General features: G+C 41.0%; 1 protein-coding gene across 1 annotated transcript; it reads right to left on the reverse strand.

Moving 5' to 3' along the window:
* Positions 1-5,388: 5,388 nt before the first annotated feature.
* On the reverse strand, positions 5,389-27,684 carry LOC131228157 (polygalacturonase At1g48100-like). Its single transcript, XM_058223993.1, has 14 exons — positions 27,589-27,684; positions 25,827-26,073; positions 25,468-25,623; positions 24,909-25,140; positions 23,334-23,481; positions 22,426-22,443; positions 22,231-22,321; positions 19,203-19,315; positions 16,081-16,212; positions 15,517-15,678; positions 15,139-15,186; positions 14,824-15,031; positions 13,081-13,271; positions 5,389-5,841 (listed from the first exon to the last, which is right to left on the reverse strand). The coding sequence occupies exons 1-14, from the start codon at positions 27,682-27,684 to the stop codon at positions 5,449-5,451; spliced, it is 2,235 nt and encodes a 744-aa protein (XP_058079976.1). The 3' UTR covers positions 5,389-5,448.

Below are 27,684 nucleotides of genomic sequence, written 5' to 3' on the forward strand. Positions count from 1 at the left end.
TGGTACACTTGGCAATTGTGAAGTTCTCGAACAGTCTCAATCTCTGATTCGTGGACACATGTGTTTTGAGTTAAGATCATTCTATATTTTTCGTTATTAACCGTCCAACATATGTCCAGCAACCTAATACTTCGAAAACATATAAGAGTAATATTTTGCCCATTATACACTTGCAACTATAGCCATAATTTGGACGGTTTATTTTGAATTAATTATACGTTCTAACTGCCTGCGTATCATCCATCACCCTCTTCCTGAGTATCGAAATATTTCTCAGATCATTTCTGTTTGAACTGTCCACATTTTGCTATCCTCCTCCGTACGGAAGGGGCGAGGAACTTATACGGTACGTTACCCGAATCTTTGAACAGTATACATGGGTTTTCACTTATTACAAGTGGGTCGGTTTTTAGGTAATCTAGACGGTTGGTATATTGCTTCAAACATTAGATGGACTGTAAAAGAAAAAAGCCTTCGCTGATAGTACATTATCATCACTGCGATTTGTACCCTATAAATAAACGGTTTGTATAAAGAAAAACAACACGTCCATTTTCATCACTAGAAATTTTATATCTGTGAAATTTTATATCTATTTATCTATGAAAGATGATTCATAACAGACCAATGGTTTGGATGAAAGAACCATGGACCCCAGGCGATGAATTGAAAAGCAGTGAATAACGTGAAAGATGTGGGCCACGTAACATTTGATTCCAGACAATTCGCGGCCGTTATTTGCATGTTTTACCATAGGGAGACGCGAGGGTGACTCGCGTACGCACGCGTTGCGCTAATCTGGAGGGAATGAATCTACGTAGATGAGATCCAACCCGTCCATCAGGTTCACACTCTGTGATTGGACAGATCCCCAAAAAAGGCCGATCCAAAACTCAGGTGGGCTACACTTCATGGAACAGTTGGTATGGGAACGCCCGTCTTCCAAATTGTGTGTGGGATTCATCGTATTCTATACATTCCATCCATTGTATTCATCTGAAGAAATCCACCAGTATGAAGGGATTCACCGAATTTAAGGAATTTCAAGAATCAATTGGGCCACACCAAAAGAATTGAAAGGTTCTATGTATGATTTTACACTGCTCCCTATCATGTGGCCCATATAAGTCTTTTATAGGACTTGAATTTATTATTCAAGTTTAAAATACGTTGAAACACCCGATGGACAGAATGGATCTGATGCACGTGACGTTCTATTAGCGCAAGTCCCGCCCTGTTCATACGCAAGTTACTGATGTCCGCCACCCCAGAGAGACCGCTGTAGGCGTTTTTCAAAGGCTACCAGCACGTGGCAGAAGAACGAGAGCATGGACAATGGATGCTGACGCTGTTCACCACACGTGCTGAAGGGACTGACCACGCACGTGTCTTGGGGTTCGTAGTTCAAATCCAACGTTCGCATTCGCATGGGGCCCAAATTGAATGGACTGGTGGATGTTCGTCGTGGACCCCTCCTGATGAACAGCCCGCGTCACACGGAGTTGGATTGGCTACTCCCCCTGACACCGGCCAATGGCTGATGGTCGGTGCTCTGTGGGCTCCACCATGATGTATGTGTTTCATCCATACCGTCCATCTATTTTTATAGGTCATTTTATGCTATTAGACAAAAAATTAGGTATATCACACTCTCAAGTGGACCGCATTACAAGCAACAGTGTTGAATGAACATCAACCATTAAAAACTTTTTGAGGGCCATAAAAGTTTTGGATCAAGCTGATCTTTTATTTTACCTTCATCTGGGTCTGTATGACCCAATAAACATATTGGATGTCAAATAAACAGTATAGTGGGCCTTAGTAGGATTTAAATGGTGGATATCCAATCACTATTGTTTTCCTGTGGCGTGGTCCACTTGAGATTTTTATCCCTCTAATTTTTGGGTTAAAGACCTAAAATGATCTGTAAAAATGGATGAACGGAATGGATGAAACACATACATCATGGTGGGTCCCACAGAGCACCGATCATCAGCCACGGGGCTGGTGGCAGGGGGAGTAGCCAATCCGTTCCCGCGTCACACACGCGTTCCACGAATGGCCTCTTCAACCAATCCTGTCCACAAACCATTCCAACCGCCTTGGCTTTTCGTGTGTTTGAAAGGTCGGGGCAAACGGAATTAATTCCGGGAAATGCTCGGCGCATCCCGCGAGGCAGATCTGAGGCACAACACCTGTCGACGTATCACGTTTTCGCAAGATCCAAGCCATTCAACAGGTGGGGCCCACATTGAACATGCTCTGGCCTTGAAACTAGACCTAAAAACTCATCAGGTTTGTCATAGATGTACGAATGGATGGACCTTTAGTTCTAAAAAGGAGTGCTTACACACACGTACCTGCCTTAAACACGTGGCAAAATTCTGGTGAACGGTTTTGTTGATGGGGTGGTCCCGGGGTCATCATCACCGTTATAGCCTTGACCCGGAAGCGAACTGCCTGTGCCCCTGCCACAGGAAATTGCTGTTGGTGGTAGCTATGTGGGGCCCACTTCAGTGCGCATGACAAATCCACTCCGTTCATCAGTTTTTCCAGATTACGTAAGACATGAGCTCCAAAAATTAGGTAGATTCAAAACACAAGTGGGCCACACGACAGGGAAGAGCAGGACTGGAAACGCTCACCGTTGAAACATTCCGGGGACCCACTGTGATGTTTATACGCCATCCAAACCGTTCATGAGGTTATTCCCATTAGACTGAACTGAAAACACAAATATTATTCGGATCCCAAATATTTTGTGCCGCCACGGAGGTTTCAATGGTTGCCGTTAAACCCCCACTTCATGTGGTGTGCCCCACTTGATTTTTAGATCTGTCTCATTTTTTGGACCGACGTTCTAACATGAGCTGGCGATGCTGATGGACGGCGTGCATTTCTCACGGACATTGTGTTGGCCCCACATAGCTTCCACCGACGGAAACTTCCTGCTGGCGGGGATATAATAGCCTGTGAATTTGGAATGTTTGGATTCGAGCCATGCCCACGTCGACAGTGGAAACATGCATGCGTATGACTGGTCATACTCTGCCACCTTATCATGTCTTATCACTTTTAGCGTCTGGTTCAGAATTGGCGGAGCTAGTGATGTAGGAAGCTGTGGATTTTCAATTAGGAAATTAGGGTTTCAGAGGGAGAGAGGGAGAGAGGCGTTTTAGGTCCTCGGTGTAGAAATGATGAAATACCTGAAGCCAAGGTATCTCAATGCTAGAGACCGTAGGGATGACCTTCATCCAAACTCATTTGTTTAATACATCTGGTCCGGTCGGATCAGATCCAACCGGATTGAATTTCAAATCAGTCCGGTCTGAATTGACAATGGCTTGAACCTAATCCGATTAAAAGTCAAATTTACTTGATCCTACTCGAACTTGACCGATTCAGGCCGTCAATTTTAATCTGATCGGATCAAGTTGGATCAACTGGATTGGGTCCAAAATGCTCAGCTCAAAATTAATAGGTCAAAACTAGTGATCCAAAATTGAAGCATATCCAACTGGACACTACAAGAAATAGCAGGGATATAACATCCGCTGTTGAAACCTTCCTACGGCCCACAATGATGTTGATTGTCATCCAACCTGTTTATAAGGTCACACACACCTCAATGAAGGGAAAATACAAATACCAGCTTGATCTAAAACTTCTTAGCCCACAAAATATCTTCAACGGTGAACATTCAATCCCCGCTATATCTAATGGTGTGGTCCACTTGATCTTTGGATAGGATTCAATTTGAGCTTGTGCCTTAAAATGAGCTGAAAAAAATGAATAGACGGCATAGATAGAACATCGTACACCATACTGGTCATAATCCTTAAACCACGTACTGACGTGGCATTGGGTTTTTTTTAATTTTGTTAGCTTGTTAGTACACAACGCCGTAAGTTGACAGTTACCACCCCAACTAGGGATTGATACCAAGACTGTGTTGAAACGAGGTATCTTCCACTCAATTTACCACTTGAGCTATGGATCAGGTGTTCGGTAGGCCAAATCTACTGTATGTAATATACAAGTATGTCGGAAATTTCTCATCTACTTATTTCTCTTATCTTTGTGTGGCCCACTTTGTATTGGCCTGATTCATGGGCCTCTACATGGAATCTAGCACACACATCCCCCTACATTGGCACTTATGCCCACACGTGCACTAAGAAGGTTTGAACGTTGAGCATCTCAATTCTCACCATTTCCTATGGTGTGGCTCACTTAAGTTTTGGATCTATGTGACTTATGGGCTCACATCTTAATATAAGATGGTGCAATTGATGAATGGAGTGAATGTAATTAGATATCATGGTCGCTTAAATGATATTTTTAGAACAAGCTCCGTGACTACAACTTGGGTTCGACTCACCCAACTGTGTTTGGTCAGGTTGTTAGAGGCTAGGGTTGGAAAACTCAAAACTCTAATTAAAACGGATATGGTTTGGGTGGGGTTACTTGAGGTTAGGAATAATCTTATGTATTTGGGTCAGGTTGTATCCGGCTATTGATTTGGTTTGAGTACAAGCATTTCACCTTGGGTTGGAAATCCGATCAGGTTGAGCTGCGGGTTAGGTCCTATTAAGGTTGTGTCAGCTGAGGTTGACCCTAAACCTGACCCACCTCATCCGAGTTGCATGCACCCATTGCGGGACATGTGGGAAAGTTCATCTTCAGGCCTTGCCATGCATGTGGTGTGGCCTTAGAGAAAGTAGCATTGCTATTATTCGATTGCCCACACATGTATGGAGATGTGAACTTGTGAACAACCAAGGGCATACCTTCAACATGCGTAGGTGGCTCACCTGATGAATGGACTAGCTTGATTTTATATCAATATCATAGATATAGGCTAAGAGTGGAGCCCACATGCTCAAGTCTAGGCTCTGTCACATCAAATAAATAAAATGTCATGATATTTCACACTAAAAAAAAAACTAATCATTCATAAAATTTTCATCATGGTTTAAGGATTTTGCGACTTAGACCAACTCGATCAACCCCAGCTAGGTTCTACCGATTTCGAATCAACTTGGTCAAGCCGCATCAAAGTCATCTGGTTTTTTAAAACTATGAATTTCATGATATTTAGTGCAACCAAATGCATCCAAATCCAAATGGAATTAAGTTGAATCAAGCCCGACCTATTTACAATTGAATACTTTTGAGTATGGTCAATGAAGTTAGGCTCTGGCTAATGACCACAGCTCAATAAACAAGTCAGGTTTGGTCAAACCCAACCCAGTTTGAGTCGAACCCATTGTCACCCCTACGTGCTAGAGTTGTTGTTATCTAAAGTAAATATACTATAGATAAAGACCATCATCAGTAAGACCCACATGATGAAGGGAGAAGAATAAATTCACTATGGGGCACTCACACATGGAAAAAAATCTGTTCACCTAAGTCTAGCATACTACATCATCCTATATACTATGCTCAACACAAACAGCTACTAGATGGGACCCAGTTCCCCGACGGTTTGCCGGGCCGCAAGCATTCGATCGGTGGGATGCTTGGTGTGAGCAATTCCCCATATGCTTGCCAACAAAACGGGTTGGACTTCTTGTGGCCTTTTTGAAAATGGTGTAGTTCAATACCTGTTAGAGTGATGTTTGTGCATGGCGATGCGTCGCTACATGCAAAGTGGACTGGTTTTGAGGTGCATGTACCAGTGATCTTCTTGAAATTGACATTAGATAATGCGACCGCAGCGGTTTGATTCATGCATTTTTCTCCATTGCAGTAGAATTGGTTGATTACGATTGGATGTCTCACTTTGAAGACTTGAATGCCGGAGAATAGAACGCCTTGCACGGAGCCAGATCCACCCTGCAACCGATATATGTCAAGGTTTAGTAGCTTGTAGATTAACAGTCTTGATCATACCATGTAAGTAAATTTTATTTTGGTGGGCCATCTGGATTACTAGTCTTGATCAAGCTAGATTGGATTCATGAGATAACTCCTAGAGTATGTCTAATAATTTTGGGGACTCAATTCTCCGGCTTGATCAATTAATAGAAAAATGTTATATTATTATTTTCTTCAATTAAGTAAGGATTCTTAAGCTTCTCGATTTTTTCAATATACAACGTGATATAAATATATAAATAGATTGAGATTGAGATATGAATTAGAACCCTTTTACTAGTATTTCTTTCACTAACCTAGGGTAAATGACTTGAGGTGCAAAAATTCTACACCATTCATCAGTCAAATCACACCTTGTTTGGCTTTGATTTGGAAAAGCGGCTGATTAACTCTCAGGTGGGCCACCCTATAAATTCTTTCATCATGATAAGGTGCATCAGGCAAATGAATTGAATGGCATGTAAATACCATGTAGGCCCAACACAAAACTAATGGTGGGCGTTTCTTTCCACATGTTTCTTATGGTGTGCCTTACCTGATTTTTTTATTTAATGGCTAGAATGGCGCAATGCACCTAATGGGCACGATGGATCTCATGAAAGTTTCTCCTAATAGATTTCTCTTTGTGATGATGGAAAATCCGGCTATGGTGAAAGAAAGCCTGAGTGTTAAGATTTTTTATTTGTTATTTCACACTGTTGGGTAGCATTTGCATGTTGTTAAGTATACACATTTTCAAAATTTTAAAATACCCATGATTTTATTTAAAAACATCCTTTCATTTTTCTCTTAATAAAACAAAATCACCACCATTAGAAGCTACTTGTGATGGCAAAAATGTTACTTGCGTTGCAATAAAAATTTAAATTTTGAGCTGGTTTTATACATGGCAGAGAAAAAATAGAAAAATATATGTCAGTTGATGCAAACTGATGCAAACTAAAGGCATCAACGAGCGGGTGCACCCAATGGCTGCCTCATCCGACATAGCCTAAGTATGGTGTGGCTTAACAGGTGTAGATATGGGTCCGGGTATTTATTTTTGCTTGATCACTCAAGGTTCTTTGGGCCGAAAGAACTAACCGATACTCTACGAATATTAGTATTTCTTCTGCTGGGGTAAGTTCCTAGTCTTATTCAAGAATGGGCTCGGTTTTTTTTTTTTTTTGGGCGTTTTCTCTTATCAGGTATGAGTCTAGTTGTGTGTATTTTAGATTCTGTCTTTTTAGGTGTTTCTTCCTTCTTCTTTTTATTACATTGTTTGATTTCGGTTCCTTTCTCTTTAATATTATTTCATCTTTCAAAAAATAAAAATAAATTAGATGTGTGCATACCTCAACCTGATCCATAGCTCAAATGGTAGACTGAGTGAAAGATACCTCATTTCAACAATGAGGTCTTGGCATTGATTCCCTAGTGGGGGTGGCTAGCAGTGAAGTGTAAATTGACAGTGGGTGTACTAACATGCTAACTAAAAAAAATAAATGAAAAATGAAAAAACAATACCTCAACTCACACTTGAACACCACTAGATCTTTATTATAAAAAAATAGATAAGCTATTAATAATATGAGTGTATATACTTCATGTCATGCCCCAAATTTGGAAACTGAGTTCACAAAATTTTCGATTGCCAAATTCGGCGCCGCCAGCCTCCGTAGTACTCCATTTTCAGCTCTCGACACCCATTTGTCAGGTTCCGATCCTGGAATCCTACAAAAAGAATTTTCAGAATAAGATTATTTCACAATAAGCATAATCCACAAACAATAACCACAAGGACACCATCACAAAATCCACTATGATAAAAAACTTTTGAGTACAAGGCGCACAAAGGAAAATACAATGGTGATAATAACTAAAAAACTCTTGAAGCTCTGCAGTACGCTCCTGCTCTTGCTCAGCTACGACTGTGTCCTCGCGTCACCCGCGTGCACGCATCCATCTTGCATAAGCTTATAGAAAGCTTAGAGGTGGTGAAAGTGTATGCGAAAAATGAGCGTGCTCAGAATGCAAAATCAGAATAATGCGAAATATGCTGATGAATCCATAAATGTTAACAGTCGTACCAATGTTATGCGATGCAAGACATGAATGCTATCGGTCATACTAAGGCAATGATGCGATGTAAGATGCAACTCAAGCATACCAATCCTCATCGGAATCCACATAATCATATAACTCATCTCTAGGATATCACCGGGGTCCAGTACACTCTACGCAAGCTTGCCGCCCCTATCCGAGCGCACAACTGGATGAGTAGAAGAGACCTCACTATCCGCCTACTAATATCGGGCCCGGCTCGTCGATAGCCGACCTATTCCTCAAACTAGTCAAACTCAACCTAGAAATTGCCCCCTTACTCAGGCAAGTAAGGTCACACCTCTTTCCAACCGAGCACGACACAGTGGGAGACGCGATCTACTGGTATATGGCTCTGACGCGCTCATGTATCCACTCGGTCTCGACGTTGGAGTCATCATCTAGTACCATCGGTTTTAGAGATTTTCATCCAGGGACATCTATGACTCCCCGATGTTAGAAACAGTATTTCCGGTATCTAATTCGGCCACCCACGATGTGTCTGTGGAGACCGCCTATCAAGGAGTCTCATAAATCACATGTACTATGACATATGCAATGACCAATCACATCTCATAACAAACATATAGATGACGCGTATGGGCATGTACTATGATGTTATGCTGTCACAAATTCATAATTGACAACGGTAATCGGTATCGGCAATCGGCATCGATAATCAACCTCGATGCAAGGCAGGGTCCATAAATGGATGACCGATGATTGATCAATTAAAATCAATGGGGACCAAGTATTTGGGTTAACCCACTAAAGAATGATGAAAATGGGCCTAACAAGGCCTAAGGGAATGTCACAATGTAGACGTCCAACCATCATTGCCCATAAATGTGGACCTTTAACCAACATTGCTCCCAAGGAATGACGCTCATAGGGCTAATCGTATAATGGGTCCACGGTCTTATACAAGGGTCTAATATACATCACCATGGGTCTCGCTTATAGGGCATATACGCATCACATTGGGCCTCACTCATGGGCCAATACACACACACACACACACACACACACACACACACACATATATATATATATATATTACATTGGGCCGAATCAAATGGGTCAAGTCGAATGGGTCGAATCAAATGGGTCGATTCAAGTAGGCCAAGTTAAATGAGCCGAATCAAATGGGCAGAATCAAATGAGCCAAGTCGAATGGGCCGAATCAAATAAGCCGGTACAAATGGGCCGAATCAAATGGGCCGGGTCAATTGGGCTGATCAAATGGGCCGAGTTGAATGAGCCCAAACCAACCGCACCATTCATCTATTGCTAGAGATCATTTTAGAGCATTATTCCAAAAAAAGGAAAAAAAAATAATCATATCCAAAGGATCATCTGGACCATACCACAAATGGTAGTGGTGATAATGATTTCCACGGTTGAATTTCCAGTGGGCCCACCATAGTATTTATTTCCCATCCAGTCTATTCCCAAAGTCACAAAGACCTGGACAGGGGGAGAAACAAATATCATATTGATCCAAAACTTCTGTAACCCAAAATGGGGTTTCAATGGTAGACGCTCAACACCACTGTTTTTTGCAGTGTGGTCCACTTGATAACTGGATCTGTCTCATTTCCAGTCTCAAACTTGAGACGAGTTAGCCAAATGGATGGACGGTTGGATGTAGCACATCCATCATGCGGTGGGTCCCACTTGTCCAGCATGCTGGACGAGTGTGACAAAACCCATATGGCACGGTGGCCCCACATAATGGATGGACGGTGGGGATACAGCTCATGCATCAGGGTGGGAATCCACCGTCCCAATCAAGGATGGTGTGGATGAAACCATACATCACAGTGAGTCCAGGACAGTGAAGACACTCCCCACGGCAGCAGCAGCTTACGTTAAAAGCAACTGCTGCCTAGTTGCTAAAGATACGGTGGGTCCCACGTGAGAGTGGCCCACCAAAAATGCAAATACTATATTATATTATATAATATATTATATATATACATATATAATATAATATAATATAGTATAATATTATTACATGACCATAAAACTCCCAGACCATTGTAAAAGGTGGGTCCAACAGATATATATATATATATATATATATAAGCCAACACTAGCATCAAGAGAGTCTGGACGCTGGGTGGATACTAGCGTTTTTTTTAACGTCCGCCAGGGTGAGTCCAAATGGTGTGGCCCACTGATCTAGATAGCTGATATTTGTGCCTGGACGGTGCACGTGTAACATACATATATGGTAGGGTCCACACCAGTGGGCCACTCCACTGATCAAGCTAATGTTTGTGTCCTATGTCCAATCACACTCGTCTAAATGGATTGCCAGGTGGGCCCACTCGGTGGACGGCATGGGTGAAATACTCACTTCATGGTGGGCCACACACACACACACCATCCATATAAGAGAAAGAGAGAGAGAGAGAGAGAGGGGGGGGGGGGGGGGCGCCACTATGGGCCCCTCTCTTATACAATGCATACGTTAAATGGGTCCCACAATAAGTGGGCCCTAACAAATCAAAATCAACGGTGGATCACCCACCTATCGGCCTTCTTCTTTAGCTTCTTGAACTCCTATGCTCATTGTCTTTGATCTTAATGGAGGTTGTTGAAGAATGGAGGGTTGAATGAGATTCTAGGGGTTAGATGGTGGGGTGTGAAGCTCTCAACATGGTTGGAAATGGAGGGAGGCCATGTATGTTGGGAGCTCTTATTGTTGGAATGGGAAGGAAGAGAGGGAGAGAGAGATAAGGAGAGAGAGGGATAATTGCAATCATGATGGTAGAGCCATCATGACTTGTAAGAGAGGGGTGTGGCTAGCAATTATGGGCTAGGACAATCATTGCTTGGGGAAGAGAGATGTCATTATTACATGTAAGAAGGATTAACTTATGAAGAGCGGCCATCATTATTTGTGGAAGGACATGACTTCACCCACCTAGGGAATGGTGCCGGTGGGTCTCGCAACATGTGGTCCATAGCCATTATAATGTGTGGTCCACACGTCATAATTTAGACATCGGATTGGTACACGAGACACGGCGTTGGAACTGCGAGCATAAGTCTCGGATCAAGCCGACCCGGATTTAAAGGATGCGACTCAGGGTTGTGCGCAATTGCTATATACGGGTCGAAGGTTACCGGAATTCGATCGGGAGGAACCTACGAAATGATACGGACTAGGATACAAACCTTACACTTCATGTATTAAAATAGTGGACCATCTATATCAAACCTACTTACTGTTGGTCAAAGATTACTATTTATTTGTTATTTGATTTTTTAATTCTAACAGAACTTGTTTGTTTAGATTTATAAGAAGTATTGGACAAACAAAAAAATAAAAAATGGGTAGGAGTAACTTACTCGGCAAATAAAACTTCTTCAATGAACTTATAAAAAAAAGTAATTTTAAAAAAAAAATACTTTGATGAGATAATTGATACGAATTGAGATATGCACAAAAATCCAAGATTTCATCTTTTGGCCGGGAGCATTAAGAGTCTTTTTGTACTATTTATTTTAGCATAGATATGTAGCCCACCAAGTAACAATCCCAAAAACCAGATTGTTTTAATAATTCCATCTTTCCTTTAGTAAGCACTTGTTTATTGGAACAGGACTGTTGGATATTTACACTTTTGATTGGGTGAAAATTATTTAGCAGAAAATAAGAAAAAAAAGGTTAATTTTTAGTTCATCCTAAATCTAACATGAGGCCCACAATTTGGACGCTTCATATTTTAATTACTCATGCACTAGTATGCAATTTCATTTTGTTAGTTTCTTAGTTTTTGACCTTGCTATGAATAAAAAAAAATGTTAATCCAAAATATCTTAATATAATGATGTACTTAATATATGTGTGTAGGAAAATGTACTATGAGGTCGACCTCATGGGAAGCTTCCCATGAAATTGAGTTCTACGGGCCCATCTTGACATGTAAGGGACATCCATTCCATTAATCAAATGCATGCTTTCATGGTGAGCTATGGGCCTAAAAATTAGGCCAAATCCATGACTTAAGTGGGCCACACAATAAATAACAATTGAGAGTGGATGCTTGCCCATTAAAAGCTTCCTGATTGTATATAGGGCCAATGAGATGTGGTTTAGACATCCATCACATCCATTGTGTGCATTCCACTTGGATGAGGATTTACACTAAATTTCATGCCATTTCAAAACTCAAGTGAGCCATCAAATGAAGTGTAGATGTTCGACACACATCACTGTGGGGCCTACACAGCTCGACCTCATTGAAAGTTCCCACAAGGTCGACCTCATAGTACCATTTTCACACACACATATGTCCAAATGCTCGGCTGCACACCAGTTTATACTTGGTAACTTGTTTGAGAACTCATCATACGTGATGTGACTCCAAAATCTGAATGGCCCACATAAAACAACACTTCATGAAACCCCTTCAACTCAAGTGAGCCTGCGCCAAGTATGGAATTTAATTATTCTCACACACACACACACACACACACACACACATATATATATATATATATATATAATCTAAAGGTGACCCATCAAATGCAGTGTAGATGTTTGACACACACCACGGTGGGGCCCACACAGCTCTGACCTCATAGGAAGTTCGCATGAGGTCGACCTCACAGTACCACTTCCACACACACATATCCTAATGCTTAGTTGCGCACTAGCTGGGACGTAACTCCTGCGAATTGTCTGGGAACTCATCATATGTGATGTGATTCCAAAATCCGAACGGTCCAAGCATGACTTTTATATATATATATATATATATATATATATATATCAATGTTTTGAGCTAGATCCATTGACACCCAGTGCGAACCGACTAATGTGATGGGCCCTCATGGATGGGCCAGTGCTTGAAGATTGTGTAATACGGTGGCTCTATCCATTCGATATGCAAACTTCCCCTTTGGATCGTTGCTCTAATGTATGTTATGATGCTGTTGGATTGGCTACTTATGATCTTCTTTTCTGTGCTTTTACCCATCCAAGCGATGGCCACCGTTTTGACGGTATGGATCCATCAATCTTCCCACCAATCAACTGTTTATAACATTAGCCATGTGTTGATAGATAAGGAGAGTGATAAAACGATATGGCATTACTACCTGCCACGTCTTGATTCTGACACCGGTCATTGTGTTGTGCAAGATGATGTCATGGACGGTGATGTTCGACACACACGCTTTGGTCCCGTTCTTTCCCAGCCCTCCGATGCTGATCCCATGGCCAGGCCCACAGTACACATCATGTATATTCACGTTGGTACAACCAGTCTGTATAGAAACACAGTCGTCACCTGCAAAATGCGTTAGTACATGAGTGAGCACAGAGATTTTATACGTGCGCTTTTTTTTTTTCAAGAAGCATGTCACCGTACACGTGCGAGCGCGATAAAAGACATTGTGGGTCCATCAAATAGATGCTCTGGCAAAAACAAAAAAGAAGTCTGGAGGCCAATTCGTGAATGAAATAAATGGATGGCTAAAAATAGATTACGTACGTTTCAAAATCAATGAACTTATGTGGCCCACCAAATGAGCAAACTAGCCTGATTCAGCACGAAAATCAACATGGTGCGACCCAGCTGATGAACGGCTTATATTTCTCACAGGAGTGGGGTCCATGGCTTCAGCACGAAAATCAACATGGTGCGACCCAGCTGATGAATGGCTTATATTTCTCACAGGAGTGGGGTCCATGGCTTCAACCTAAATGGCATGGACATATTTACAAGGGGGAATGAGCCAGGGTGGGCCAAATCTGGATCGGAACAGCTTGTTATTTAGTGGGCCTCCGGCCCACCACAGACCCCTGACAGCCAAAAATGCCGTAGCGATTAGGGCTGAAAGTTGGGTGGGTTCAACTGACTGATCCGTGACTGACTCGACATTAGGTTGGGCTTGGACAAGTTGTATCGGGTTTGGTCTTGGGCTTGGACTATACAAGCACCAACCCGATAAAACTTGGGTCAGGCTCAGGTTGAGGTTTTGGGTTGCCCAATCCAACCCAAGCTCGATCAATATAGAAGTTATAAATTATAATTGAGTGCGAATTGAATGCACACGACGGTCAAGTTTCATTGGCCCACTCATTTCCAATGACTCAAGCTAACAAGATAGGTCGGTTTTCTCTCTCTCAAATAGATTGCGTGCTACCCAACACGATTTTTAAAAGAGCAGTTGTCGTATATTTTAGCTTGTTTGTTTAGAAAAAAAAAAAATATGAAGTTGTCAACAATAAGTAACTAAATATATAATTAATAAAATCATAAATACAAAAAATAAACATTTATTGAAAATATAATAAACTAATGTAATAACGAAAATATTAGCATGTATCTACCCGACTAACCCGACCAACTCAACCGAGCCCGCTTAGGTTAGGCTTGGGTTGAAAATTCCTAACCTAAGGTTGGGTTGGGTTGGGTTAGGGTCGAGGTATGGAAACCTTGGATTGGGCTACGGTTGATCACCAACCCAACTCAACCCGCCCAACTTTCAGCCCTAATAGCGATTAGTGACCTGCCATGTGGGCCAAAATAGAAAAATTCATAAAACTAGGCCTGCTTGGCCCACTTGTCTGAAATTCAAAACCAGGGTCAAGCCCAAATCATAACGGGGCGGAGTGAGAGTCATAGATATCGAACCCGGTCCGTGTTTGTGCTGAAATCGCAGCTCGCAAATCAGAACTGGGCTTGGACTCAGGCCCATCGGCCATGGGCTAGATTTGGACAGGCTCTGGTCCATGGCCGGCCCACATGGACCCTCATCTTAGGAATTCGGCCCATGAGAGGCCCATATATGTGAAAAGACAAAAGTACCCTTGCTTGGGTATTAGTATTAGATTACCACAGGCCAAATTGGTGTTGTAGATCAACACATTTTGAGTATTCTGCAAATGGATTCCGTCGGTGTTCAGGCTGTTGCCAGGGGACGAAACTGTCAAATTGAAAACATTGACGCCAGCACAGTTATTAAAATTGAGGTGGTATTTTGGGCTGTCTTGGATCGTTATGCCAGTGACCGTTACATTAGAAAAGCCATGAAACTTTAGAGCCTGCTCAAAATTACAAACAGAGAGAAAATTAGCATCAAGGGCATTTTGGTCATTTGACTAACCCAATGTATATAACTGTGATTATTGCATAATCCAAGGATCCTTACCGTGGGTCTGGTAAGTGGCATTCTTCTGTGGAGATCAGCATCAATTTGCTGTAAAATCAACGGTTGATATATCATTGACTGAGGGTCTCGATGGACTAATCATGCCTAGGGCTAGCAACGGGCCAAAGTTATGGGCCGGTTTTGGGGCCGAAATGCTATATAGTGGCTCAGATAACAAATGTGCCTGGTTGGACCAACTTCGCTATCAATCAATCTAGTGACAGATTGTGGCCGTCGTTTATGGTTGGGATGGCCCACTAAGGCCTCGATTTCAAGCATGACTGATAAATGCACTGATTGAAGTGGGCCCTACACAACCACAACATAGCCCATTGACTTCACTAAGGCCATTGTAAAGAAGGAGAGGTGGTTGATTACCAAATCGTCGAACTCCAACTGGGCCCACCAAATCTGACCGTGTCCGTCGATCGTAACTCTTCCTCGAATCATGATCCCTCTCAAATTCTTGAATTTGATCCACTCAGACTTTCCTGAACCCCATGCTCGAGCGCCCTCCGGAGCGATGATCATACCGTCTAGCTGCAATATGTTTTGGGCCTGTTAAGTGGGCCTGCTTGTGCCACTAAAAGAATCTTCACTAAATTTTAGAACCCACCGTCTGTAAGTGGGTCCCAAAATCTGATTAGTTGAGGAATCATAAATGATGATTGGTGGAAGCTAGCTTGTTGAAATAGGACCACTTGATATTTTCATTTTCAACCGTTAAAAAAATGTCCACTGATCTGATAGTCTCAGATACTCATATAATCATACTTTTTTATTCACGAGATATAAACTGGGACCCATATTTTTACAGTTTAATTTTATTTATTTTTCTGCCACGTATGCATTTTTCTAGGTAATTTCTTAATTAATGCCTGTGTATCATCTATCACATCCTGCCACAACCACAGCATCAAAGCTTTTCTCAAAAAAAGTTACCTGAAATATGATGTTCGGTTGAAATTGATGATCCAAGAATCTGATGGGGCCCACCATGAACGTGTAATCTGACGGTACCAGCACCCTTGATTCTTTCTCCTTACAAGCAGCCCTCCATGTACGCTGGAATGCCTGCATTCCATACATAAAGGAAACAGTAGAAAAGAGATTAACAGTCCTTGTATACATTCGTAGAGGCTGGCCCACAAGATGAATGGGACCGGCCTGATTTTCAAACTAAGTGACCTTAAAGGTGGGATCCACCATTTGCATGGCTCAGATTTTCCTACAGATTTATAGGCGATGGTTGCTCATCTAGATGTAGGTACACCATTTATTTTCATTTTTAGTAAAGAATTAGGGCAGTTTGTTAACGCTGAATTTTTGTACTTGATGCAGAATTTGGAAAATGTTCTATGTTTAATGTTTTGTGGTTGTAAATGCGGAAGAAGGAAAGCACTCGATCATCTTATACTGAAATTTTTCTGTGATAGGAGTCTAGCTTAACGGGGAATCAAGAATGCTATATGTGATTATTATTTTTTAATTCAAAATTATCCTTTGCGATAAAGATTTTCTCTATTGCATTATACACATCTCAACTTTTAACATGGGGCAAATCTCTGCTTTCACCATGATTTATATGCAAATTAGAATAGGTGTAGATATCGCAACAATCAGCGGCAATCCCAGCTGTCAGACTCTTTTTTCTTGTTTTTTTCTATTAAATATGAAGGCATCTGGCTTATTTTAATCTAGAGGTTGGATACACCACAAAGCTTTGTAGGTTATGTTTAACCTACAGAATATGCAGGACCGCTTTGATTTATGAATGACCGGCAGAGTTAAATGTTTTGATTTTTCAATGCTAAAATTGAGGTGAACGTGAATTTCATGTGGGGCCCAATGTGATGTTGTAATATTTCTAAATTTTTCTAATTTTAAAATTTTTTCACTATAATTACTAATTTTGTTACTTACCACCTTTAGCACTCAATATTAACCTATATGCGAGGGTTGTCATTAAAAGAACGGTGTAAATTCAATTAGACATCCTTATGAATCTATCGAACATGCCAAATACCGAAATGGTTAGGTTAGGTTGGGAATAGTTATATGTATTGGAGTCACCTTGAGTCCAGTTGAGTTCAAGTTTTGGATCTACCTTATTTTTAGCTGCATGTCCGAAATTGAACTCGCGAAACAAATGAATAGGATGGATTTCTCGTAAAAAATTATAGCAGGCCCCACCTAGCTTCCCAGCTAAAGCGCATATATATATATATATATATATAGAGAGAGAGAGAGAGAGAGAGAGAGAGAGAGAGAGAGAGAGAGAGAGAGAGAGAGAGAGAGAGAGAGAGAGAGAGTGTTTTGCGTTTAGATTTTATTTTTATTTTTTAAAGTATATTTGTATTTCATCTTTCAAACATCAATTTTTCACTCTATAATTCGCTAGCCGTGTCCCGAAAAAGAAAAAAGAAAAAAGAAAAAAGCATTTCTGGATTCCATCTTTCAAACACCTGCAAATTTTTGCGTGTGGATAGATCCGCCATGATGTATGTGTTAGATCCACACTTTCTATCCCATTTTACATATCAGTATAGGGCATTAGGTATAAAAAAACAAAGTAGATCCAAAGCTCAAGTAAACCACTGTAGGAAGCAGTTGGAATTGAATGACTACCGTGCGTTGAAACCCGTTTGTTAGTTCACGCAAAGGTGGATGAAAGAAAAACACAAATAGGCAATTCATCTGAGCCTTCCGTGGACTCAAGAAGTTTTCAATTAAGGCAACCTCCCACATTTTCCTATAGTGTGGTCCATTTGAGATTTGGATCTGCCTCATTTTTTATCTCATTTTCTAAATGATCTCATAAAATGGATGGACGGTGCAGATCAAACACATACATCATATTAGGGCCCACCGAAATTCCACAAGTTAAAACTTTTGGAATGCACAGCAATGGGATATTTTGGCTTGGTTGAATTTATATGCACCCACCATGATGTATGTATTAGATATACGCCATCACTATTTTCCTGTGGTGTGGTCCACTTGAACTCTGTATCTAGCTTGTTTTTAGGCTTTGTCCTAAATTGATTTGGCAGAATAGATAGACAGTGGATATCTAACACATAAATCATGGTGGGGCTTATGGAAATTCAACCTAATCAAAACACCATTCTGACTTGAAGAGAAGAAAATTGGAAGTTTGACATGTGGAATTTTGGTGAGCTCCACCATGATGCTTGCGTGATATCCACATTATCCATCCATTTTTTAAAATCATTATTGAGCACGATCGAGACAAAAAACGAGTAGATCCAAAGCTCTAGTTCAAGTAAACCACACCATTGAAAACTTTCAATTTGATCCCTTTGAATTCCATATTCGAAGTTGTGATCGGATCTATTCATTAAAAAGAATCGATTCGATGCATTTCTTATGTACCCATCAATGGAGGAACAATACTACCATTTTTGTTCAATAACATACCAAAGTGGATGATTGACTCGTTCCATACTAAAAATAATCACAGGAAATCCTTTGATAACACTGATTCCTATTTCTCAATGATATCCAACAATCAAGACAATTGGCTAAATCCCATGAAACCATTTCATAGAAGTTTATTATACCTTCTTTTTATAAAGCAAATTGACTTTGATTCTTGAATAACCCACGTTACTTCTGGGGGTCACATAAGGTAGAACGTCTTAAAACTAATTTTCATTTAGTATCTTTATATTTTCTCGACTGATGTCAGCTGATGTCATTAGTGTTGACTACACTGTATTTGTTATCCATATAAGTGGATGGGGCTGATTTTTTCATAAGGGGATACTCATGGTGGGACCAACCTATTAGACGTATGGTTGGATATCCTAATTCTGTGTTTGGATGCACTATTGAATTAAATTGAAATTATCAATAAGTGAAAAAAAAAAAAAAAAAATCAAATTACAACATGTTGGGAATATATTTCCATGGCATGTTTGGATGCACTATCAAATTGAATTGAAATCATCCATCAAATAAAGTGAAAATTCACAAGCATGATATATAACCCTCAACATTCTGCAAGCTGAAAATGTCATGAAAACAAAATTCAAAATCACCTCAGTGTCGTCAGTTTCTCCATCACCCTTTGCGCCGAAATCTAACACGTTGAAGACGGTCGATTGTCCACATCCATCACCCTCCATTGTCTGTACTAAGGTTATTGGAGAAGCTGGATTCGTACCATCAATGTAGTTACTATCACTACTCCCATGATATTTCCTTGGATGATTACTTCGAAAAAATTCTTGTTTGCCTAAAATGCTTACTTCTTCCAGCATTGCAAGAATAAAAAGTAGAACACAAAAGAAAAAATGTAATAAGAAAGAATAATGTAAGGCTTCTCAAGCTTAGATCTTTCCTTATCTTAAGAAACTTTTGTTGAGATTCTTTATACACTGTTAGTAAATGATAGGTTAGATTTATGTAGGCATACACATGACTTCAAGTAGCTTAGGTGCAACCCCATATCTAGCCCCATGGGTGTGGTCCTAACTGTGGGGCCCACCTAATTATATGTGTTGTATATCTAGACCGTTCATCCATTTTTCCATCTCATTTTAGAGGATGGTTCCAAAAATGAAGCAAATAAAGATCTCATGGAGATCACACCACAGGAAACGGTGGTTATATACTGAATGCCCACCGTTAAAAACTTCTTAGGGTCCACTGTAATGTTTATTTGCCATCCAACTAATTGATAAGGTTGAACAGACCTGTGATCCAAAACTTGTGTGGCCCCAATAAATTTTTAATGGTGAGAATTCAATCCATATTGTGTGGTCCACCTGATTTTAGTATCCACTTCAATTTTTGGACCATCCCCTAAAATGAGAGTGGAAAACATACGGACGGCATGGATATACAACATATACATAGAGGTGGGCCCTAGGGTCAGGTCCACACCCACCTAACCGGATTTGGGTCGCACCTATAATAAAATAAGCTAGTCATGTACTTGAATGTTCATGCATGCATATATATTAAACTTTTAGGACGCGGATTGCTTGCTGACAGTGTGAGTAGCCAAGTGGCTACTGATAGTGCTCTGTGGGCCTCACCACGATGTATTTGTCCAATCCATGCCATCCATACATTTTTCCAGACTATTTTACGGCATTAGCTAAAAATTTAGGCATATCCAGATCTCATGTGGACCACACCACAGGAAAAAGTGTTGATTGAACACTCACCATTAAAAACATTTTAGGGGCCACAAAAGTAGTGGATTAAGATGATATTTTTTTTTTCTCTTCATCCAGGTCTGTGCGACCTAATCAACGGTTGGATGACAAATAAACATTACAGTGAGCCCTAGGAAGTTTTTAACGGTGAGCATTCAATCGCCACTGTTTTCCTGTGGTGTGGTCCACGGAACCTACGGTAGCCGTGCCAAAGGAAACAGTTGGAAAATCTTCTAAGCTGTTTGTGGGGCCCACTGTATTGTGCATGTGCCATCCAATCCATTTGTTAGATATGCCCCACAAGATGAAGGGACTCACAGAAAAATCAGTCCACTCCAATACTCAGATGGGCCATCTAAAGTGATTTTTAGGGTTTTAGGAATGATTTTATTTTATTCTGTCAGTTGTGGCCCACTTGAATTTCCGATCAAATTGATTTTTCGACTCGAAGGAGAACTTGAGGTGGCGCATGTGATAGACGTGACGGATGTCATGCACACTTCTTAGTGGGCCCCACAGAGGTCCATACACACATGGAAGCCATATACATGCCTTTCTTTAATTATGGTGATTTATAAATCAGTTCCACCTCTTGCTGGATTCGTTTTGTTTTGAATATAATACCAACCAACGGATAATCTCATCCATTACTCTGTTTTTAGTTTATCCACTGCCTAACCGTTAACTATTTTTCCACCGTCGCTTTAACAATGACAAATCAGAGGGATAGGATTTTCTAATGTTTATAAATTTCGAGATATACACCATCCATAACAGGGCCCTGCATATGAACGGACGGATTTTCACATCTCATTGTCACGTATACCGTAGAGATGAGGGATTGATACCAGATACCGCACGCTCGCTGCACTGTATCTGCCGCTCAACGAACCAGCTGGATTCTAGCCCCTTTTCTCTGGACGCGGATTTCCTGCGCACGAAGTTCCTGTACTGGGAACCTAAGTGGGGCCCACCGTGATGTTTGTGAGAAGTGCATCCCGTCCATCCGTTTTTTTGGGTTCATCCCAGTAGGAATGACGTTACCAACAGTATGGATGGCATTGAAGCATCACTGTCGACCCATGCAAGTTTCAACGGTAGGAATTTCCCTACTCACCTTTTCCTTTAGTGCGGCCCACTTGAGTGTTGGAACCTGCTCGCTTTTGGTCTCACATCCTAAAATGATCTCAAAAAACGGATGGACGGGTGGATTTCTCACAAACGTCACAGTGGGCCCCACCCAGTTTCCAGCGCAGGAATTTCGTCTTTCGCAGGAAATCCACGTCCCTTTTATCCAGGGGTGTCAATGGGCTGGTCTCAGGCCTACGTAATTCCGTTTGTGAATAGGATCGGCCCGAAGGCCCGGCCCGAAAAAATTCAAAATCGGGCCAATACCACACCAGGCTCGGTGCATTGACAGCCTAGTTTTCTCTTCCTACGTAAAAATTGCTTAACTCTAACCTTTTCATTGCTGTCATACAAAGACATGGTTAAGAACAAGCCACTTTAAATGATGAGATCCCGAATCTCCAGCGGCTAGGATCTTCAAATTGGGTAAGTTTTGGGGTGCTCACTTGGATATGATATCCAGGTCACGCTAGCATCTATAGTGCAAATGCCCATTCACATGTGTGACATAAGTTGGTTGCTTTAAGATTGATAGTGGCACACGTGCACATGTGGGACCCATGAACTTGGAGAATCACACATGTGATGCATGTACATGAAATCTTGTGTCCCCACAAGCACCAAATTAGAAATAAGCTATGTTTGTCTTTGATGATGTTATCCTTACCAAATATCCAAGTTTCGGGAAACATTGTCCTATCTTCCTAGGCTCCCCTGCATAAATGAGTTTGAAATATCGTAAACAAGCTATCTGCTTCGAACAGTTTGTGCTTACACAACTTGGCCTGAATCCAAACGGCCCCTGGCCTTGTCGTTATTTGATTTTGATTGGACGGTGATGACAAGTTGTGGCCACTTCCCTTGATCTGCTCAATCATGGACAGATCAGTCTTGAAGGAAACACATACCTGATTACTTCCCTTGATCTGCTCAATCATGGACAGATCAGTCTTGAAGGAAACATTCATACCTGATTACTTCCCTTGATCTGCTCAATCATGGACAAATCAGTCTTGAAGGAAACATTCATACCTGATTACTAGAGGTGGGCACCGGATGACTCGATTCATTCGACTCGTTCTGATCCAACTTGACCCAAACCGAATGGATGAGTTGGTCCGAACCGAGTAGGCTTTGCCCAATCCGAACTCAAATCAAGTCAAGTTCGAGTTACCTAGTAACTCGACCTGAAACTCAATCCGGTTAAATCCGACTCGATCCGAAACCTAACTCTCTAACCCTACCTACCACACCCTAACCCGATCCCAAAATCTCTCTCACCCTCCTTCATTCTCCTCATCTTCCAAGCCCGGCCTCTCTCCATCCCTCCTTCATCCTCCTCATCTTTCAAGCCCGGCAACCACCCACCACCATCACCCTCCTCCTCCTCATCCTCCTCTCTCTCCTCTCCACTATCTCGGTCTCTCCCTCCCTCTCTCAATTCGACTTAGTACTTCTGACCGGATTGGACTCGGTCCAGATTAGTTGAGGCCAAACCAGACTCGGATCGAGTCAGGCATGCTGGACTCGGTATCGAGTCGGATCGAGTTCGAGCTAGAGGTGCACATTTTTGACCCGATCCGCCGGATCCGACCCGATCAGACCCGATCAGGCCCGTTCCGAACAGAACCGACGGTCAAGATCGGGCTTGATCGGGTTAGAATTTCCAGATCCGTTTATTTTCAGGTCGGGTCTGGATAGCCCTATGTCCGGACCGACTCGACCCGTATATCCGACCCGAATGTACCCGACCTGACCCGAACAGACCCGACCCGAACGGCAGGCGGGTGCTATAAAACATCTTTTTCAGTTTTTTTTTACCCTAACATTTTTAACCTGATTTTTTTCACTGCCTCTCCATTTCCCCTCTTTTCTTACCCTAACCGCACCCGAACGACGGACGACGGGACGAGCGCTGCTGCCCGACGATCTGCTGCCTGCCCGACGGACAATCTTCTTCGGTTCTTCCTCTCCATTCTCCTCTTCTTCTTCAACGTCCGTCGCCCAACGCCAGTCTCCTCTCCTCCTCCTTGATTGAATCAGGTTCTGGTGAGGATTCTATTTTGATTTGAATCTTTGATAGTTTCTTCTTATAAATCCTCTTCTTATTTTCCAATAGTGGGTGTTGATTGTTGAATCCCCATTCGACTCGGTCCGATGCCCTGCTCTAAATGCAAGGACGCGGATTGCATCGTACCCTTTCTTCCATTTTACCTGCTCGTTTTAGAAATGAAACAAAAAAAAATGAGACCCATCTAAATCTCATGTGTACCATGACACATGGAATGATGAATGCCACCATTAAAAATTTTTAAGGCTCATTGTGATGTCCAGTAGCTGGTGCATTGTGGCCCCACCATGATGTATGTGTTTTGTCTGCACCATCCTTCCATTTTGATAGCTCATTTTATGGCATGAGCTAAAAAATGAGACGGACTCAAATCTCAAGTAGACCACCCTACATGAAATGGTGGAGATCGAATGCTTACCAATGAAAGCTTCTTATTTGCCACCCAACCCATTCGTAAGGTCACGTGATGTTAGATGAAGGGAAAATACAAATATCAACTGAATTTAAAACTTAAGTGGCTTCCAAAAAGTTCTCAATGATAAATATTTTATCCCCACTGTTTCCTGGGGTATGTTTCTCAAAATACCACGGTGGCCCCATTTAGCTTCCCACACTGCTGGAAAGTTACGTTGCAGGCAATCCATGTCCAATGATTATGCGCAACACATACATTATGGTGGGGCCCACAGAATATGGTGACGTCACTTCAGTAGCGATTCTTGCTACTCAACCTGTTAGCAGGTAATCCGGGTCCCGTGGATCGATACTGTCTGCAGAAGTTAGGTTGGGTCCACCGTGATGTTTGATAGAAATTCACTCTAACTCAAGTGGGCCACACTATAGGAAAACAGTACTGATTAAATGTCCAGGGTTAACATCCACGTGGGGCCCACTGTAATGTATATTTGACATCCAAACTGTTGATCAGGTCATATGGACCTGGATGAAGGGGAAAAACTAAATATCAGCTTGATCAAAACTTTTGTGGTTTAGTAAGTTTTTAATGTTGAGCATTCAATCAATATTGTTTCCTATGAGGTGGTTTACTTGAGATTTGGATTTACCTCATTTTTAGGCCCATGTAGCACTGACTAGTACAATGGGCAACAATAAGACAGATAGGATCATCAGATGGGGGAGATTTTTGGGCATCTTCCATTCACCTAAGGCCCCACCACAAGAATAGCTGGCATCACCAAATTCTGGGCCGCCCAAGTGCATTTTATTGGGTGTCGTATATTTCCTTTTTCTAGATATGCCTTAAATGACTGAAAACGCCAACGTGGTTTTCTAAAGAACTGCAAAAAATGCCACTATCATCTTAAATGAAGAAAATCAGGATTTTTTTATTTTTATTTTTTTTGAGTTAACTAAGATTCTACCAGTTTCCTCTAGCTGTTATTAGAAAATAAAAACACAGATGAAAAAGAATAAAACTTACTGCAGGCATGTCGACGTAATATTTTATGTCGTCAAATGACATAGCTAAAGGAGTGAATGGAAGAACCATTCCTCTCTTAGGCGCAACACCCATGGTCAACTCGAGAGACGAGTCAGCATTCCGACTAAGTCCCCCATTAGCTTGACTGCTCATGCGCCGAATTGCCATTTCTCCTGAAAAAAATACAAGCCAAGGTCAAGATGCCTCAATTTTTCTATTCTTTAGAATATCAAATTTGGAAATTTTACATTTACTACATATATAGTAAGACTGTGTTTGGATGCACTACTGAATTGAAGGCATTAGTTAGTCCCATAGAAGAGGAAAATGACCAAATTCTAATACCTATGCCAGAATCCATGTTGAAAGAAGATGCATTTTTTTTCATTTCTTTCTATTGAACTAGTTATTACAATGCAATTCAACATTACAACAACACAGCTTTAGACAAGAAACGAATACTTCATGATGTTATCGGCGAATTTGTTGGGTTTTCTTACTTGTATTGTTTCCATCTGAAGCCGATAAAGAACGTGGGACAGAACCACCTTTTGATCCTTTTCTTTTGATCCTTGCCTCTTCATTTGATTCTTCTGGGTTGCCTTCCATCGCATTCGCTGCTTCTTCAGATATAACAGCTTGTGGCTTACCCAAAGCTGTAACAAAACAACAAAAATCAAGATCAAGCAGTTGAAGGGAAGGAAAATAAAGTGTAATTTGGTCATTGCAAGACTTTCCAGAGAATGTGTCAAACAATCTTTATCATGACTACATTACCCTCCCAATGTAGACATTACAGTTCCCTACATACAAACTTGAAGCAAAAAAAAAAAAAAAATGGCAATGAAATACTACTTACGATTTAGATACATGAGAGCAAGAGTGAAGAGAACATTGAAAAGGATGATGAATCCAAAAAGGGCTCCAGCTCCAATCCAGAACCAGTAGTTTTTTGAGTAGGCATCAAAATTCTTTAGTACTGCAACTCCTAAATTTGTGACCCCATAAGGCCAAAGCAAGAACCACCTTTCTAAATTGCCTAGGCCTACCTTGTTGGATTTCAAGAGAGCCCAAGACTTGCTTGGCCTGTAAAGAGATATGGGATTCTGAGACCATACAAATAGCCCAAAAACAAGGTCTACTCCACGTGAGAGACGACTCGGTGGGCCTAAAAGCCCAATGTGCCAAAAAAGCTCAATGGAGCATGGGGGCTATTTGTACTTGGTAGCCCTAAGTAAGTGAGAAATCAGAGATATGATTCTGGGCCAAACATTTCATCCCATGTGTTGAATTTTATGTTTCATAATATAACAAGAACTCAAGAAGACACTTTCTTCTCCAACTTGTCGCATATTTAGAAAATCCAATACGTGCAAAAGGTGGGTCGCACTGTAAAGATCATCTGGGGTAAAAAAAAATAAGATTAGGGGCTGACCCCAAATAGTTGGTTTCAGTGACTTCTCACCCCTACTCAATTTTCTTAGAAGCATAAAAATCAAGTTGATACTCTGCTCAAATGGGCTAGGTAAAATCATTTTCAAAATCATGAAAATATTGTATAACTTGCATGTCTAAAGGTGCTTGTAGGGCTAACAATTGTATAATTAACTAATTGTATTACATTGCTTCTTCGCTTTTCTCATTATATAGTTAGCTGAATATGTATTACATTTTTTCTTCTTAAATTATTATTGTGACTTGTTGGTTTGTAGTTATGACTTGTGATTGTTATTCGTAAGTTAGATAATTAGTTACCCGTTTGAGGATTTCTATGTGGCCATATATAGATATGATGTGTTTTTGGTGGCATAAAAATCGCTCAAATTGTCCCGTTTTTTGGACAGTTCAAGGTTAAATGGATAGTATGCTTTCATATAACCTATTTAAATGTTCATCCTAATCCGCGGTCCATCTCCTCGTTTCTCTCTAGATATGTTTCTTTCGTTTCGTATCCAATGCCAAATATTTTTATATTGCTTTAGATATTTGGCATTAAAATGTAACGTAAGATCAACTTATCTGGAGAGGCATGGGGAGATGCTGCCGAATTTTCGGCGTGGATGTTTAAATGAGAATATGAAAGTATTGCAATCTATCTAACCTTGAATGGGTAACTAATTTAGGATTTAATTGTTACTTGTAAGTTAGATAATTAGTTATCCGTTTGACGATTTCTATGTGGCCATACATAGATATAGTGTGTTTTTGGTGACATAGAAATCGTTCAAATTGTCCCTTTTTGGACAGTTCAAGGTTAGATAGATAGTATGCTTTCATATAACCTATTTAAATGTTCATGCCTGATCCGCAGTCCATCTCCTCGTTTCTCTCTAGATATGTTTCTTTCGTTTCATATTAAATGCCAAATATCTTTACATTGCTTTAGATATTTGGCATCGGAATGTAACGTAAGATTAACTTATCTGGAGAGGCATAGGGAGATGCTGCCGAATTTTCGGCGTGGATGTTTAACTGAGAATATGAAAGTATTACAATCTATCTAACCTTAGATGGGTAACTAATTTAGGATTTAGTATAACTCTGTTAGCATTATATTGCTAATGCTAATATGATTTAGTATATTTCAACTATCAGATGGAAAGCGAGGGTCTTTCCAATACTCTGTCTCCGGCCCCTCGTGGTCGATCAATTACATCACCGATGATCCTTAAAGATGAAAGATTAGATGTTGAACATGAAGAGGTGCCCGTCGACAT

This window comes from Magnolia sinica, chromosome 2, assembly GCF_029962835.1.
Source record: "Magnolia sinica isolate HGM2019 chromosome 2, MsV1, whole genome shotgun sequence".
Classification (NCBI taxonomy): Eukaryota; Viridiplantae; Streptophyta; class Magnoliopsida; order Magnoliales; family Magnoliaceae; genus Magnolia; species Magnolia sinica.

What these genes read in the sequence shown, in the direction of transcription:
- LOC131228157 (XM_058223993.1), bottom strand. Translation starts at nt 27,684, where the DNA reads ATGTCGACGGGCACCTCTTCATGTTCAACATCTAATCTTTCATCTTTA. An exon ending in CACGAGGGGCCGGAGACAGA is followed by an intron (nt 26,074 to 27,588) that starts GTATTGGAAAGA and finishes GTATGGTCTCAG; the next exon opens with AATCCCATATCTCTTTACAG. An exon ending in GAGAAACTGACGACACTGAG is followed by an intron (nt 16,213 to 19,202) that starts GTGATTTTGAAT and finishes TATGGAATGCAG; the next exon opens with GCATTCCAGCGTACATGGAG.